This window comes from Symphalangus syndactylus, chromosome 13, assembly GCF_028878055.3.
Source record: "Symphalangus syndactylus isolate Jambi chromosome 13, NHGRI_mSymSyn1-v2.1_pri, whole genome shotgun sequence".
Taxonomy (NCBI): Eukaryota; Metazoa; Chordata; class Mammalia; order Primates; family Hylobatidae; genus Symphalangus; species Symphalangus syndactylus.
In genome coordinates, this window is record NC_072435.2 from 127,777,533 (window position 1) to 127,795,900 (window position 18,368).

The 18,368-nt window shown below is 56.6% G+C and overlaps 2 protein-coding genes across 5 annotated transcripts in view; one reads left to right on the top strand and one right to left on the bottom strand.

Annotated features, from left to right (window-relative positions):
* GALNT9 (polypeptide N-acetylgalactosaminyltransferase 9) overlaps positions 1–18,368 on the bottom strand; it is a 120,214-nt gene that overhangs the window by 9,572 nt on the left and 92,274 nt on the right. For 3 of the 4 annotated variants that reach the window (XM_063614798.1, XM_063614799.1, XM_063614800.1), the window contains one exon: positions 9,368–9,553. The exons of the other annotated variant lie outside the window; for it this stretch is intronic. In XM_063614798.1, the coding sequence (XP_063470868.1) occupies positions 9,368–9,553 (186 nt within the window). The remainder of the gene's footprint in view (positions 1–9,367; positions 9,554–18,368) is intronic. 4 annotated transcript variants of the gene reach the window in all.
* On the top strand, positions 9,714–17,135 carry LOC134732075 (uncharacterized). The gene is made up of 2 exons (XM_063614822.1): positions 9,714–14,017; positions 14,077–17,135. The coding sequence occupies exon 1, from the start codon at positions 12,590–12,592 to the stop codon at positions 13,571–13,573; it is 984 nt and encodes a 327-aa protein (XP_063470892.1). The 5' UTR covers positions 9,714–12,589; the 3' UTR covers positions 13,574–14,017; positions 14,077–17,135.

Consider the following 18,368-nt stretch of genomic DNA (forward strand, 5'->3'; position numbering starts at 1 on the left):
GCCCGTCTTCAGGAGCGCCTGGCACAGCGGCCTCTGGGGCGGCCTCCAGCAGCTTCAGCCTCCTTGTCTACCCCCAGCACAGAGGCCACAGGGACTCGGTCCCCCCACCTGCCAGCATCCTGTCCTCGGGCCTCACGCCGGGGAACACGAAGCCCCCCAGAGCTCCTGACGCCTGCCTTGCCCACGCCCTGGGTTCGAAGCACCTTGGCCTTCCCAGCACCCCCACGCACACCCCTTAGGGCCTTGGCAAAGGCAGTGCCCACGCTGGGCATCCTTCCCAGGTCTCTGCATGCTCCACTGCCTCTAGCCTTCAAAGCTCCAGTGCCAGAGAGATTAGTTAAAGGCACAAAACCAGCCGGGCACAGGGGCTCACACTTGTAATTCCAGCACTTTGGGAGGCCGAGGTCGGTGGCTCACTTAAGGCCAGGAGTTCGAGACCAGCCTGGCCAACATGATGAAACTCCCATCTCTACTAAAAATACAAAAATTAGCTGGGCGTGGTGGCAGATGTCTATAGTCCCAGCTACTCGGGAGGCTGAAACATGAGAATCTCTTGAACCCGGGAGGCAGAGGTGGCAGTGAGCTGAGATCACACCACTGCACTCCAGCCTGGGTGACAGAGCAAGACTCCATGTCAAAAAAAACAAAAACAAAAACAAAACCCAAAACCACAGGAAGAGAGGAGCGGGTGCCGGTGCCCCTGAGGGAGGACCACGGACCTGATCATGACCCAGCCGGCAACAGGGAGGAGGAGCTGAGCCCCCACACAAGGAAATGGCAAATGTGGAGATGGCAGCTGTGCGGTTGCCTGACCTGAGCACAGCACGCCACACCCCGCGAACGGGGACACTCCTATTTGTCCATTAAAAAACCAGCGAGCCTGGGCAACATAGTGAGACCCCATCTCCACAGAAAAAAACAATTAGCCAGGTGTGGTGGTGCCCGCCTGTGGTCCCAGCTGCTTGGGAGGCTGAGGTGGGAGGATCGCCTGAGCCCGGGAGGTTGAGGCTGCAGTGAGCCAAGGTCACGTAACGCTCTCCAACCTGGGTAAAAGAGTGAGACCGTGTCTGAAAACATAAAAAGTAAAAATAAACCCCAAATGTCACCATCAAGTCTTCAGGGTGAGTCCTCTCCCTCCGTCCTGTTCAGAGCCGCCGTCCTTGCCCCGTGGCTGGGCGTCCGGACCGGAGGCTCACAGCCCTCAGTATGGCACCACTTCCTGTCCATCCCCGTCTCCAACTGCCCCTCCCCGCGGCTCAGCTCTGCAGGACAGGGTTTCTGTCGCTTCTGCTCACAGCTGCCTCCCAGTGCTTAGAGCAAGGCCAGGCGCACAGTAGGTGCGTGATAAATAGTGCAGAACGAATGTGCTCCCTTTAGGAACCCCACAGCCACTTATGGCCACTCTGTCTCTGGGGCTTTCTGCAGCATTGGGGCGATTCCACGTGGGAACCTGGTGGGACTGCTGGGAGGTCTGCGAGGCCTCCCCCAGCCGGCTCCGCGGGTTCCAGCCCTGTCGGCGTGTGCTGAGCTTGCGGGTGGTGCCGAGGCCCCCTCTTGGGTGAACGCAGCCTCAGGTCTCTCGGCCCTCGGGTCCCCCACTGTGTCTCTAGAAGGACTGAAGCTACGGGAGAGGCTCCTGGGTGGTGGGAGTCGGCTGGCTTCCATCATTAGCTGAGGACCCGTCACAGCCGGGGACTGGGCTGCTTTAGTCTCCGGGCTTGGGCCGCAGACCCCTGAACTTTCAGGGTGTATGAAGTGTCCCCTAAGCACACGGGCCCACAGCTTGCGTGACCTGGCTTTTCAGCAGGGCCATTAGCTCAGGAGTGATAAAGTCGGAGAGTGAACCCCCACGCCCTCAGCAACATCCCCTTTCCAATCCCTGCAAAACAGGAAAAGAACAAGACAGCCCCCACCACCCCCCACGACTCCTCACGCGAGCAGCACTGGTGTGTGGCGTCCCCATACCCAGGGCAGGTCTTTTTTCTGTGTCACAGTTAATGACCTTGTAATTTTTCACCTATTTGGAAGCCAGGGACCAGCACATCATCTGACAGATCTGCCTCGTGCTGTGTTCCCTGGGAGACTGATGCTTGTGCAGAGGGAGAATTTAAAGGCTCTCCCATCACAGCCTCAAGGGAAACAGTTTAACCCCTCTATAAATTTCAGATGAATATTGGCAATAAATTCTCCACTCTGTGGGCCAGAGGAGACCAACACCTAAGTATCAGGCAAAATCCTGCCACAGGAGCCAGAGGCACTTGGCCCACCTCTCAGGGGCTCTCAAGAGGCAGGAGGCCCGGGCCCCTCCCCTTCCTGGCCACACTGGAAGATCATCAGGTGAAGGAGGCCGGAGCCCAGCTGGCACTCTGCACTGACAGCAACTGGGGATAAGCTGGACTTGCCTTCTGGCATCTGTGTGTGCAGCTCTCCCCACTGAGAGAGGGACGCTATCACCCTGGCCCTTTGTCACATGATTTGCTTGGACCAACAGAAAGGGCAGAACCCACCCAGTGCCAAGGCCAAGCTTGGGCCTCAGGAGACTGCGCACACACCGATCTCTGTCTTATAACCCGGACACCAGCATGAGGATGAGAGACCATGTGGAGCAGAGCAAAGCCGCCCAGCTGAGCCCATTCCTCCCCACCCCAACCGGCCAACCCCGCTCACCTGGCAGCAGACTGCGGGCATCAGCAAGGCCAGCTGAGAGCAGAGCCACTCTGCCCCACATAGGGCATGTGCCAACCCAGAGTTGTGGGCCAAGGAAATGGTTGTCTTAGGCCACAGCATTTCAGAGTGGATTGTTACACATCCAAGAGCCGACCCATCCATGCTGCTTTGGCAGGTACAGCTGACAAAGACCCTCACTCCTGTGGCTTCCTTGCATGCAGCAGATAGTCAGTCAGTACTAGTTAATGCTAGTTACTAGCCATGCATCCCCACTGCCCAAGACAATCCGAGCTGATACCCCTGTCTTGGGGTAATTATTAATAGCACCTCCAGTAACTCTCAGGTGTCCTGGTTTGGGTGACGATGCCTGTGGTCACCCCCATGCTACCTGACCATCTGGCCCCACAGCCAGGGCGAAAGTCCAAGTGTCAGAGCCATTCAAACCACATCTTGAACAGGGGCTGGGTAAGATGAGGCTGAGACCCACTGGGCTGCATTCCCAGACGATGAAGGCATTCTAAGTCACAGGATGAGATGGGAGGTCGGCACAAGACACAGGTCACAAAGACCTTGTGGATAAAATAGGTTGCAGTAGGCCGGGCGCAGTGGCTCATGCCTATAATCCCAGCACTTTGGGAGGCCGAGGCAGGCGGATCATGAAGTCAAGGGATCGTGACCATCCTGGCCAACATGGTGAAAGGCCATCTTTACTTATATATATATATTTATATATACACACACACACACACACACACACACAAATTAGCTGGGCGTGGTGGCGTGCACCTGTAGTCCCAGCTACTTGGGAGGCTGAGGCAGGAGAATTGCGAAGGTTGCAGTGAGCCGAGATGGCGCCACTGCACTCCAGCCTGGGCGACAGAGCGAGACTCCGTCTCGAACAAACGGGTTCCAGTAAAGGAGCCGCCAAGTCCCACCAAAACCAAGACGGCAACAAGTGACCTGTGGTCGTCCTCACGGCTCATTCTATGCTCATAATGAATTAGCTGCTAAAAGACACTCCCCCCAGCGCCGTGACAGTTCACAGATGCCATGGGAACGTCAGGAAGTTACCCCACGTGGTTTAAAAAGGGTGGAGCCCTCAGTTCCTGGAAATCCTGCCCCCTTTCCCAGAAAACTCATGAATAATCCACCCCTTGTTTAGCCTGTGATCAAGAAATAACCACAAAAGTTAATTAGTAAATAACCAACCAGCAGCCCTGGGGGCCGCTCTGCCTGTGGAGCAGCCATTCTTCTCTTTACTTCATTTCTTTACTTCTCTCTTGAACTTGCTTTCACTTTACTCTGTAGCCTCGCTCCGAATTCTGCCTTGTACAAGATCCAAGAGCCCTCTCTTGGGGTCTGGATGGGGACCCCTTTCTGGTCACACGAGGAAGACACGGGTGGCGTGGGTGACACACCAAGGCTGAGAGGCCGTCACTAACTGCAGAGGCCAGAGGCGGGAAGACAGCGACTCCTCCACAGGTGGGTGGGTCCCTGGGGCCCGTGGTCCGCAGGCCCTGGGCTGGGGCATCACAGCGAGAGGAGAGACAGGAGAGGGGCCCTGCTGCACATGGGCGTTGGGTCAGAAACTCCCCCTGTACACTGAGGACTGACGTCGTCTTTGGCGGTGCTGTGGGCCTGGCAGAGGGCCTGAGGGCGAGGCCGTCCCGTGAAGTCGGAGCTGTTCTTCTGGTCAAGACAAGCAAAGCAACAGGGCTGTAGGTTCTCCTGGAGGCCCTGGGGACATGCGGCCTCCATCGCGAAACTGTCATCTAGAGGGGGGGCAGGCGGGGCTCAGACATCACACTGATCACGTGTGGGTGCAGCTGGAGGACTGAGCGGGGCCATGAGGTGCACCCTGGTGGGGACGGCTTCCCGAACCCCAGCTCTGAGCGGAGATGGGTGGCGAGTGGGGTTAACTGGTGGTGAGACGCAGGCATGCTTGAGCCCTGAGCTCAGGCCTCCTGGGCCGTGGGGCTGTGCAGAGCTGGCGTGGGCAGGCTGTGCTGCGGTCAGGGAAGCAGGGGCTCGGAGAGTGTCCTCAGGACTCTCGCTATGAGGCATCGTCAGATCACCAAGGGCAGGGTGGGTGGGAGGCGCCATCTCCGTGAGTGTGGAGGGAGCTGCGGGGTGGGTGGGAGGCGTCGTCTCCGTGAGCGTGGAGGGAGCTGCGGGGTGGGTGGGAGGCGTCGTCTCCGTGAGCGTGGAGGGAGCTGCGGGGTGGGTGGGAGGCGCCGTCTCCGTGAGCGTGGAGGGAGCTGTGGTGCCAGACTCTGCTGAGTCACTTGGGTCGCATCCACAAACCACCAATTCTCTGGCCCACTGGCAGCTGGAGGTGGCCGCTGACAGAATCCTGGCCGATGAGGTGTAAGCAGGGGCCTCAGAATGGAGCTTTTGGCAAAGCTGTGACTTATCCTGATTTTGTTGTTGTTGTTTTTGAGACAGAGTCTCACTCTGTCGCCAGGCTGGAGTGCAGTGGCATGATCTCAGCTCACTGCAACCTCTGCCTCCTGGGTTCAAGCGATTCTCCTGCCTCAACCTCCCGAGTAGCTGGGATTACAGGCACCCACCACCACGCCCAGCTAATTTTTGTATTTTTAGTGGAGACAGGGGTTTCACCATGTTGGCCAGGGTGGTCTCGATCTCTTGACCTTGTGATCCACCTGCCTTGGCCTCCCAAAGTGCTAGGATTACAGGTGTGAGCCATTGTGCCCAGCCTATCCTGATTTTTAAAAAAGAGAACAGCCTCAGCTGGCAGAACCTTTTGCCCCTTTCCGTTCTTTCTGTTAGGGATGTGGATGTGAGGTCTGGAGGAGTGGCAGCCATCTTGAGACCATGAGGCAACAGCTATGCACCCCAGAGCCTGTACAACGAAGATGGCGGTGGACCATCAGAGCCTGCGCCCCTGCGGTCGCTGGTGAAGCATTCAGCTCTGTGCATCCTGAGACACAAATCTCCATCAGTGCGAGCCTGAGGAACCAAGAGGCCTTCTACTGTTCTATCCCTAACCAATAAAGCGGGACCAGGAGGTGGCAGCAGGGTAAAGAGGAAGCCCCACAACCCTGTGCCGGGGCAGGTGGGGCCAACCTCGTCATCTGCAGGTGAACATGAGGCCAAGGCACAGAGGCTTGTTCCTCTGCCTGAGGCCACGTGGCTGGTGCAGGGTGGCAGGGAGCCATGGCCACCAGGCTAAGCCTGAAGCTGCCTCTTTGCCCGGAGCTGTGGAGCTGTCACTGAACAGGACCACCCACCCCCAGGGCTGCAGTCGCCCACCCCCACCCCTCGGCTCCTGGGCCGACTTGGTAAAACCCCTGACAGGAGCAGCAAGTACAAAGGGCAGCCGTCAGGGCTCCTGGTGGCTGCTGGGAGGGGAGGCACTCATGGACTCGGGCCCCACCCTCAGGAGCAGGGGAGACCCCTGCCTGGTCCCCGACCCTGATAGATCTCTGGGTCTCAGTGAGTCCCGGCTGACGTCTGGAAGGTGAATTCCAGGGTGGCAGCAGGCGGAGGAGACCCGACTCTCAACCCTCCACAAGGCTGGAACTGTCACTGGCAGGGTGGTGTGGAGCGGCATCCTCACTGTGAAGGGATGAGCTCTGGAAGCCTGGTGCTGTCCTCCCTGGGCCTGTGGCTGGGCTTGAACCGTTGCCCCAGCCTCCGTCTCCACGGGAAACATGGCCGCACTGCGCAGGGGTGCCCGGCCTTGCCGGCAGCACCGTGAACTTTACTCAGAAAGAAGCCGTCTCTCTTGCTGTCTTCATTTTCTTCCTGCCACCGCAGTGGCCAGACGGCCCCTTCCTGGAGTACCCCGTGGTTAAGCAGCCGGCCCTTCCCATAGGAATAGGACTTCCTGCGTGGGAACGGGGACCGGCGCCCAGCCTGGCTGTGGGGTGATGTGTGTCTCTCCTGGACTCCAGGCTCATTTCGTTTTGTGGCTCGGCTTCTGTGGCATCGTGCGTGGAAGATCCCCTGGCCATCTCCACTGCTCGTGGGTCCCTCTGCCTTCTTGGGTGCCGAGCAACGCCCTCCTCATGAGGTGCTGGTGGGGGCTGGGGGCACTGGACACGGCTCCCACACCTTGCATCCCTCAGCCCTGCCTGACCACGTGGGAAACTGGGGTGAAACCTGGGCCTGGAGCTTCTCCCAGCTGCCCTGCACTCTAAACCACACTGGGTGGGAACCAGCCCTGACCAGGAACCATGCCGGCTGGGCAGGTGGGTGAGCCCGGGGGCCCCTCTCCAGCTGGGGCCCCTCTCCAGCCGGGGCCCCCACGGCTCTTCCAGCGAGAACAGCGGCCCCACCCGCCTGCAGCCTCCCAGCACCCCTTGTGCCCGGACCCCACTCCCAGCCGCTGCGTGGCCCATTCCCCAGGGTCCCCCTGACCTGGCAGGATATGCCCGTGAGGGCCCTGGCCACAGAGAGGGACAGTGCCTGCCCCTTCCCTCGGTCTCTGCCTCTAGCACCTGGAAATACGCATTTGCTATTGCTACGTCACAAAATAGCATGTTTTTAGAAACATATGCTAATAGAAACATGTTATTTTTGTAAAAACAGGAATTTTGAAAATCACACACATAGACATCTGGAAGAAACTGTTCCCAGTGGTTCCAAGAGTTTGTCAAATCCTGAAGCACAGATATTTATGCTACAGGAATAAACAAACTTATTTCTCATTGGCAAAAATGTGTTGATTGTAATGGTTCCTATTTTGACGAATAAAGGTGTGTTTGAGCCTAGTTATAATGATTTAAAGTTCATGATCTGAAACCACAATCACTTTTGCACCGACCTAGTACAAGAAAACAGCCCGGACGCTGTCACCACAGCAATGGGGAGGCAACCTCGTGTCTATTCAGTCAAACCACACGCAGCCACCTTTCGCGCAGGCCAGAAACAGCCGTGTATCCGCAGTCTCACAGGGTTCAGCCTGTGATCCGCTCACCCCGTCCACCCACTCTCGTGTACCTGGCCGTTCTGTGTCCCTCATCCTCTGTCTCCGCCGTGGTTTTCCCGAATATTCTCTCTGTGAAAGGCAGCAGGCCCAGAGCTTCACAGAGCATTTCCCCCTCTCCGTCGAGGGGACCCCGGGCAGGTCCTTCAAGACCATTTGTGGGATTAGGAGACGGGCACGGGAAGTCTGAGCAGTGTGTCCAAGTCACCCAGCCGGCACCTGGGGCAGCCACACTCCAAACTTGGTCTCCAGCTGCAGGTCACGTGCTCACACACCTCACCCCTGCCCTGCAATCCACGCCTGTGGGCTGTGGCCCATGTGACGGTTTTACGTCTGCTCAGGAGGTGAAGGTCCCGTTATTCAGTGGATGTGAGGTGCTGCTGGGACCATGTCTGCAGCTGTGAGTGACGCTTGCGTCAGTGGACACTCTGCACGGCAGCGGGCGTGCACACAGGCAGGCCCCACCCAGCCGGGCATTGAGAGCAAAGATGGGTCGGGGGTTCCCAGAGAAGGACGCCAGCCTTCAGAACATGACACAGAAACTCACGCGGGCCTGAAGCCTTCAGACCACGGCACAGAAACCCCACGCGGTCTGCAGCCTTCAGACCACAACACGGAAACCCCACGCGGGTCCTGCAGCCTTCAGACCACGACACGGAAACCCCACGCGGGCCTGCAGCCTTCAGACCATGACACAGAAACCCCACGCGGGCCTGAAGCCTTCAGAACACGACGCGGAAACCCCACGCGGGCCTGAAGCCTTCAGACCACGACACGGAAACCCCACGCGGGCCTGCAGCCTTCAGACCACGACACGGAAACCCCACGCGGGCCTGCAGCCTTCAGACCACGACACGGAAACCCCACGCGGGCCTGAAGCCTTCAGAACACGACACGGAAACCCCACGCGGGCCTGAAGCCTTCAGAACACGACACGGAAACCCCACGCGGGCCTGAAGCCTTCAGAACACGACACGGAAACCCCACGCGGGTCCTGCAGCCTTCAGACCACAACACGGAAACCCCACGTGGGCCTGCAGCCTTCACACCACAACACAGGCACACTCACATGCTGTCACATACATGCACTCCCACCCAGTCACACACAGATGCACTCACACACTGTCACACACACTCACTCCCACCCACACACAGGTCCTCTCACACACACAGTCACACACATGCACTCCCACCCACACACACGCACTCCCACCCACACACACACACTCCCACCCACACACACACACGCACTCCCACCCACACACACGCACACTCACACACACACACGCACTCCCACCCACACACACGCACTCCCACCCACACACACGCACTCCCACCCACACACACGCACTCCCACCCACACACACGCACACTCACACACTCACACACACGTGCACTCACACACACGCGCACTCACACACACGCACACTCACACACACGCACACTCACACACACACTCACACACACACTCACACACGTGCACTCACACACACGCGCACTCACACACACGCGCACTCACACACACGCGCACTCACACACACACGCGCACTCACACACACGCACACTCACACACACGCACACTCACACACACGCACACTCACACACACGCACACTCACACACACGCACACTCACTCACACACACGCACACTCACACACACGCACACTCACTCACACACACGCACACTCACACACACGCACTCACACACACGTGCACTCAGCTGTCCTTCCTATCAGCCTCGGTGATGTACCTGCAGGGACAGCTCATTGTGTGAGCACCCAAGGGTTCCGAGGTTAGCCCTCATGTCCGAGGAGGAGTGTTCTGGGGGACGTGAGGCCCACTGTGGCCTCTGCATTCTCCAGGTGGCGCCGGGGGCCTGAGGAGGCCCCAACTTGCTGCCGGTTCTCTGCAACAGTATGCAGACACGTCCTGGAAGCTGAAAGAAAGAGCCTCGACTGCATCAGTTGGCACACGTGGGTACTGACAGTCCAGAACAACCGGGTCACGGAGCAGCCCTGGAGATGCAGGCACGACCCCACCCCCCATGTCCGCACACCCTCCCTGCAGCACAAGTCCGGGGGCACCCGCGACTCCGAGTCCTCAACCAACCCCCTCTCTGCTAGGTCAGGCGTGGGGACGGGGGTCTGGGCCGCTCGGTCCTCCCAGGTGAAAGCCGGGACACCACCCTCACAAGGATTACCAGGAGGGGCACTGCCCCCAAGGGCAGCTGGAGAAGAGAGAGCCGATTGCAGGGTGCCCCGTGTGAGGTCCCTGACGGCGGCTCCTTTGGAGATGGCTGGAGAACCATGCCTGTGATTCCACCGTCCCTAGCCACGCTGGTGACTCCGCCCTCCCTCGCCACACCGGCAACTCCGCCGTCAGCAGGAGCCCAGGGATGAAGGGGGCAAGCAGGAGCTGAGCCCGTGTATTAATCATGCTTTCGTATTTTCTGTATCTGATGCTTTGACATCTGGAACCTCATTAGCCCGAGAGGCCTGCCCCTCCCGGGTGAGCGATTTCCTAGAGCTAGTGAGCACCCCCCAGCGTCTTTCCAAATGCAAACCAGGCAACAAGAGTCTGCACCCCAGCGGCCAACGCGAGTCCACAGCCCACTGCCTCTGTCCTTCACTCAGGCTGCCATCCTCCCACCCAACCACTCGGGGGATGGCCCCTGCCCCAGAGCTGCTGAGATGACGGAAGCCAGGCCCCCCAGGCCTGCTCACCCGGCCTTGCCCATTCCTGGCCACGTCCCCCTCACACCCTCGGCCTCCTGCCCAGCCTGGCGCCTCCCTGGTGGCCCTGCCTGGGGGTACCACCTTCTCTGGGATCCGTAACAAACCATCTCACCAATGGCCATTGTCTCCTGGCCTGCTGACTGCGCTGTCCTGAATAATGATAAAGCCACTTGGAGACCAGGGCAGGCGGTGGCACCCCATCCTGCTCAGCTCCTGATCTTGCAGAGCAGGGGATGCACACCCATCACAGAGGCCCATCTCACTGTTCTACACAGAGCTGGAAGATTCTGGCTGACAGGCAAAGCCAGCGTGAGGCTGTGAGCCTGGAGAAACCTGCCGGCCTCCACAGCACCCTTCGCTGGTGCTGACTGGCCTGTCAGCGTCCTCAGTGCCACGCTGTCCTGCCCGTTTAAAGGCATTTGGGAGGAAACGCGACACGATTGCTGTTGGTTTCCAGATGCTGAGTCCCCGCAGCTCTGGGTGGCTTTGTGGCCGCTTTGGCGGAACAGACACAATTAGGTTTCATCGGGGCCCTGCCTGGAACCCCAGCTCTTTCTCATACAATTTGCAGGTGACACAGCCCAGGCTCTCAGGGACAAAGGAGCTGCAATTTACCAGCCCTTCTGTCGGGCTGCAGGCCCCACACACAGAGACACAGTCAGTTTCTAAGCGGAGGCCAGGATGCAGTGCCCAGCACCGCTTGGATGCCAGTGCAGCCCAGGGAGGATACTGGGCGTGGCCCTGACCCTCGGTGAGGCTGTTTGTGTGCTGGCCTCAACAGACAGCACGAGCAGCTCCTCCAGGGAGGGCGTGCTTCCTCCCTTTCCCAAGAGTGCTGCCCTGCCGGGGCTTGGCTAGTGCGGGGACCACTCCGAGGGCCAAGCAAAGCTGGTGTGGCCCAGGGTCCACTTGAACCTGCCTGTTGGCTCCAAGACCGAGGTTCAAGAATGAAGCCAGCCCTCTTTGTATCATCAGGACACACATGCTAACCAGCACCCAGGTCCCATGGGGCCAGGCTGGCACCACCACAGCCACTGCGTGGCTCACGTGGCAGCACAGAGCAGCCAGTGGGCATGGGGGGGCAGTCTCGCATGGCCACATGGGACCCAGCACGGGACCCAGGTGCCCCCCATCACCTCCTGGGTGCTGGCCCTCCCTGACTTGCAGCAGGGGATGGACAAGGCACGAGGGGGCGGAGAGTAGGGTGGCGGGGGGGCTTCTGGGCCAGGCCTGAGGGGCCGCGTCCCCCTCCCCAATCCCCTGTCCAGGGCTCAGCCAAAGGACTCCTAAGGGACTGGACGTGTGGAGGGAGGGGAGACGGTGGTGGGAGACACAAAGGGGCTTGTCCATGCCCATCTAATGAGAGACAGAGACATAGAGAGAGACATAGAGACACAGAGAGATGGAGAGACAGAGACATGAGATAGAAACATAAGAGACAGACAGACATGGAGAGAGACAAAGAAACAGATTATAGAGAAGACAGAGAGAGATAGAGATGAAGACACAGAGAAAGACACACAGAGGAAGACAGAGAGAGGGGCACAGCCCCTTGCTTCTCTCCCCACGGGGTCCCTCATTCAGGGAGAGCAATGTAGAGGCTTTCCTGGGGAGGGTCATTTGCTGACGACGTCCTGGAGACCGGCACCCAGCACTCTCATCTGCAGGAAGCATGGTGCGTGGTGCAGCCGCAGGCCCAGCGAGGAGCCAGGACCTGGGTGCTGAGCGCAGTCTGCAGCCTCGGAGGACGGTGTTTTCTGTGGCAGGAGTGGGACGGGGAGGGGGTCCACAGGCAGGGGGCACTGAGTGTCCCCCATGTCCAGCTCCTCCCTGGTCTCCGCTGGGCGTCTTCCTTCCCAAGCTCTGCGTGCCCACGTGGCTACCTTGGGAGGTGCTCCAGCATCTGGGGGGATGAGCAGTTTTCTCTTTGGGCCGCTGACTGGGATGCCCACTCACAAGACTGGAGAGACGCTGTGGCTGCTTCTGTGGCCAAAGTTCACCTCTTCACTTGGCACCATTCTGAGCTTGAGGCTTGGGCTCCCAGGCAGCCTGTGAGGCAGCGTTTCTGGGCTTTTCCTCCCTGTGGGCAGTCTGCCCTTGTAAGTGGGAAGGAGAATTTGGGGATAACTTGGCTCTTTCTTGACTGATAGGTTTAGTTGTGTGATGAACTGTGTGTTTCCTTTTGGGTGTTGTGATCCACTAAACTGTTATAAAATCTGGTTTTCACTTTGAAAATAATGAGGATGAGACTTCACCTCTCAAGTTATGGCCACCATTTGCTCAAGCCCACCTCTCTTCCATTTTGCCAATATTCCTTGGATACAATAACTGATAGAATGACCCACCCATCCACCCATTTACCCATCTACTCACTCATTCACCCACCTAGCCACTATCTATCCACCCATCCACGCGGACTCATCTACCCATCCATCCCTGCATCCAGCCAGCCATCCATTCATCCATCCATGCATCCCACCCACCCATCCATTCACTCATCCATCCATCCACCCACTCATCCATCCATTCCTTTATCCATCTACCTACTCATTCACCCACCTAGCCACTATCTATCCATTAATCCACACGCACTCATCCATCCATCCACTCATTCATCCATCCATCCATCCCTGCATCCAGCCAGCCATCCATTCACCCATCCATGCATCCCATCCATCCATCCACTCACTCATCCATCTATCCATCCATCCATCCCTGCATCCACCCAGCCATCCATCCATCCATTCACCCATCCATCTAACCACTCATCCATCCATTCCTTTATCCATCCGTCTACCTACTCATTCACCCACCTAGCCACCATCTTTATCCACCCATCCATTCATCCACCCACCCACCTATCCATCCATCCACCCACTCACCACTCATCCATTTACCCACTCATTTGCCCACCTAGACACCATCTATCCATCCATCCTCCCACCCACTCATCCATCCACTCATCTACCCATCCATCCACCATTTATCCATCAATCTACCTACTCATTTGCCCACCTAGCCACCATCTATCCCTTCCTCCTCTCACCCACTCATCCATCCCCCCATCTGCATTAGTCCCTAGAACCAGCATGACTCTGTCTAAGCGCTGTGCAAAGCTGTGTCATCAAGATGAGGAAAAAAACCTTACAGGCCAAGCAAGCCCTGTGTTCCCAGCCCAGGCCTCCAGGAAAAGGGTTGGATGCACCAGAGGTCCAGGCTGACGCGGACGGAAACCTAGGCATCCTGAGCCCCAGGTTGTCTCACCTGGTACAAACCCAAGAGGCACCTAGTCAGCACTTCCCCTTTGGCAGAACGGAATTTCCCCTTTAACAAAAGGCAGGGCTTCATATTCACTCTGGAGGAAATTGTGTGCATCCCTTTGAGAGATTTCACTGAACCTGATTTTTAAAAAAGATTTACAATCTGCTCAGCGTGTCCCTGCCCCTGGAGCCCAGGCCTGTTTCGGGAAATGATAATTCCTCTGGTGCGGCTGCGGGTGATGCCACCCTCTTGTCACATACATGCTTCGTTCTGCAGCAGCGATCCGTCTTCGGGGCAGGATCTGCCTGGATTTATCACTGGAAAGGCAAATCCCATCTCCCAGGGCGCAGTGGGCGCCATTCATCAATGTCCAACAGGAAACCATCTCTTCCTGGATGACGGAGGTTTCAGATACACTGGAAGAGAAGAAGGCAGTGGCCACAGCGTTCCCACCCCAATGGAGGTTTCAGATACACTGGAGGCAAAGCAGGCAGTGGCCACAGCGTTCCTGCCCCAGGGCCAGCCGTTGTCCAGACCCTCCCGCTCACCTCACCAAACACTGAACATCTCAAACAAATGAGAGAAACAGCGTCTTCATTCCAAACAAGTGGTTCTCAAAGTGACTGAGTAGCACCAATGTCACCTGGAACTCCCAAGAACCGCAAGTTCCCAGACCCCACCTGGGGCCTGTGGAGTCAGAAGCTCCGGGGAGGGCGCCCCACATTTTGAGCTCTCGGGATGCCGCCGATGGAGCCAAGTGCCTGAGGCTTCTCACCCGGTCCCACCCCCTCCACACAACCATCTGTCCCTGAAGCCCTGTCCCTTGAATGGCAGAACGACACCTGGTGGCTTTTTCTATGATGTGCTTCTGTCCTCAAGCAGAGATGAGGATACAGTTTAGGTCATGATTTCTGCGGAATCAGGCCCGCTGCAGCTGTGACGGATGAAATGGTGGGGAAGACATTTGTCAGCACCACAGACATAGAACTCTCCCCTGCTGTTTCAGACACACAGAAACGATAGATCAGTTGTTTTAAAAGTTAAAAGTAATATTAGAAAACAAAGTGAAATTCTCTACAGCTCAGGAGGAGTGGAAGCTGGCTGCAGTGAGTGGCATGGAAGCCATGAGGCTCTGGGGACCATCAGCGGGACAGGTGCTGTGCGTGTGGCTCTGACGTCCATTGGCGGGGACAGGTGCTGGGAGTGCAGCCAGGCTCCTGGCATGAACTCAGGGTGGGGACGAGCTCAATGAGCAGCAACAGATGCTGAAACTGGCTCTGACGGACCCCTGGGGCTGCAGCCAGAAGTGTCCCATGGCGAGAGGCAACAGCACATGCACTTGGGCCGGTGCACGCCTGGGAAAGGGGAAAGGGCACCTCCCCAGGGCAGCCCCTGCCTGGGAAAGGGGAAGGGGCACCTCCCCAGGGTGATACCCACCTGGGTAAGGGGAAGGGACACCTCCCCAGGGTGACACCTGCCTGGGAAAGGGGAAGGGGCACCTCCCCAGGGTGATACCCACCTGGGTAAGGGGAAGGGGCACCTCCCCAGGGTGACACCCGCCTGGGAAAGGGGAAGGGGCACCTCCCCAGGGTGACACCTGCCTGGGAAAGGGGAAGGGGCACCTCCCCAGGGTGACACCTGCCTGGGAAAGGGGAAGGGGCACCTCCTCAGGGTGGCACCTGCCACCGACTTCCATGTCATGAGTCAGAAGTGCTGGGAGGAGGTGCTCTGAAACTTTCTTCCCAGAGCAGGTACTCATGGAGTTAAGCCACAACTTCCATAAAAGACGAGCACTCAGCAAAATGACAAGGCAGCTGGGCATGGTGCCTCACGCCTGTAATCCCAGCACTTCGAGAGGTTGAGGCAGGAGGATCAGTTGAGCCCAGTAGTTTGAGACCAGTTTGGGCAACCCTGTGAGACTCTGTCTTTACCAAAAAAAAAAAAAAAAAAAATTAGCTGGGTGTGGTGGCGCATGCCTGTAGTCCCAGCTACTCAGGAGGCTGAGGCGGGAGGATCACCTGAGCCCAGGAGTTCAAGGCTGCAGTGAGTGATGACTGTACCACAATACTCCAGCCAGGATGACAGCAATACCCTGATAAATAAATAAAAATGACAAAGCACCTGAGGAAATCCAATTCCAGGAGAGTGAGCCAAGAAATCCAACAAAATGGGTGAATTTAAACCCAAAGAGACAGAAAAAAAGAGTAATTAAAGAGGTCTTAGGATGACTGTTAGAATTTCCAAAGACATGAAGGAATGAGAGAAAAGAATTAATCAAAAACGTGAGTTTATGAATCAAAACAACTATAAAAAAAAACCAGATATGAAAAATACCCATGGAAGAAAGTCTCCTAAATGTAAGATGCAGTCATTAACTTGAAAAACCAAGGCTAAGCAAGTAACTCGAATTGCTGTCTGGATGTGGCTGAAGAGAGGACTTGTTCCCTGGAGTGCAGAACCAGGGGAATTTCCCGGGACACCCCACAGAATGGAAAGGAGATGAGAAACAGGAAAGAGACATCAGCAACCCCGAGGGTCAAAGTCCCACCTGCCTCCAACAAGATTTCCACATGGGGAGGCCACGCACTGAGAAACTAAGGACTGTCCAGATTTGTAGAAACACACAGCTGGTGGCTCACGCCTGTAATCCCAGCACTTTGGGAGGCCGAGGCAGGTGGATCACCTGAGGTCAGGAGTTCGAGACCAGCCTGGCTAACATGGTGAAACCATGTCTCTACTAAAAATACAAAAATTAACTGGGTGTGGTGGCTGACACCTGTAATCCCAGGTACTTGGGAGGCTGAGGCAGGAGAATCACTTGAACCTGGGAGGTGGAAGTTGCAGTGAGCCGAGATCACACCATTGCACTCCAGCCTGGTGAGAGTGAGATTGTGTCAAAAAAAAAAAAAGGGGGGGGGCTGGACACGATGGCTTATGCCTGTAATCCCAGCACTTTGGGAGGCCAAGGCAGGCAGATCATGAGGTCAGGAGTTCAAGACCAGCCTGGCCAACATAGTGAAACCCATCTCTACTAAAAACACAAAAAGTAGCTGGGTGTGGTGGTGGGCGCCTGTAATCCCAGGTACTCAGGAGTCTGAGGCAGGAGAATTGCTCGAACCTGGGAGGTGGAGGTTGCAGTGAGTTGTGATCACGCCACTGCACTCCAGTCTGGGTGACAGAGTGAGACGTTCTCAAAAAAAAAAAAAAAAAAAAAAAAAAGGAAGCCTGAGATGGACAATGTATGCAGCGCCCCATAATGGAAAGGAAAGGAATCCACAAACGTCAGGGCTCTGTGATCAGAGGAACTCGGGGGCCCAGAAGCCCACCCCACAGCCGTTCCTGGTACTGTGCTGCTGGGTGGCATCGGGTAAATGCAACCCGCACATGCTGGAATCAAATTTCAGCAAAAGGTTTCTCAGGTTCACATGAGAGAGCAAAAGCAAGAGAATAACAGTCAAGAAAGTCCTAAAATAGTAATGGGGACATGTCTAACCGCTAGACGTGCAGTTATTTTATAAATAATTGTATAAATAATGGCTTAGAGTAGAAAGCTCAAGACAGACAGTGGATTCGGTAAGCCTGTGACGAGGGCTGCGCTTCTGTTTGCGGCTGAGGATGGAGATTTGATGAGTGACCTGAGAAGGCATCGTCCACCATCTTAAAACCTGATAAAGGTCAGCAGCTTCCTCATGTGAAAACACACAACTCCAAACAGATGAAGGCTTTTAATTTGAAAAAAGAATTCTACGAGTATCAGAAAGATGTTCAGATGGTCAAATAGGCTTCCCTAAGAATGACAGCGAAGGCACACACCATTAAAATGCAGATACCAGGCCAGGCGCAGTGGCTAAGACTGTGGCCCCAGCACTTGGGGAGGTCGAGGCAGGAGGATTGCTTGAGGCCAGGAGTTCAAGGCCAGCCTGGGCAACATGGTGAAACCCCATCTCCTCACAAAGAGTAGATACAGTTCACAGTTACTAATTCCTGTGTATCAACAACAACACCATAAAATGAAGCCAGACGAACAGGGAAAGCGCTTGGTCACACACGCAGTTCCTGCCCCCAGGGCTAAGAGCCCCTCACATGAACGAGCACACAAGGGGCGCCGCGAACAGCAGCTGGCAAAGGAAGAAAGACACGCAGCCGACGATGCGTGGAGCACTCAGTCTTGTTAGCCACGGAGGAAACACACGGAAGCCGCAAAGGCACTTCCTGCGTGCCTGTCGTGATTGCAAAAGTGACAATTACCACATTCCATCGGCTCCTGAGTGCTGCAAGTCCTGGGAGTCCACTTTCTCATGAATGACTGAGGAGGAGATACCGACACACCCCCCCGCCACACAACCCACACCCTACACAACCCCCACCCCCATACACAGACACCACACAACCCACACCCCACACACCACACAACCCACACCCCCATACACAACCCACACCCCCATACAGACACCCCACACAACCCACACCCCACACAACCCACATACATCCCACACAACCCACACCCCACATACACCCCATACACCCCATATACACACCCCAGCGTACATACACACCCCACACTGTACCTATACACCCCACACACTACATACCCCACGTATACCCCTCCCACACCCCACACACATACCACACAATCCACACTGCACACACTGTATATACACATGCCACATGCATAAACACAACCCACACCCCACACACTGTACATACACACCCCACACACATACACCCCATATACACACCTTATATACTATATGT

Bases quoted from the DNA above. Each gene is read 5' to 3' on its own strand.
- LOC134732075 (XM_063614822.1), top strand. From the start codon at position 12,590: ATGAGGATGAGACTTCACCTCTCAAGTTATGGCCACCATTTGCTCAAG.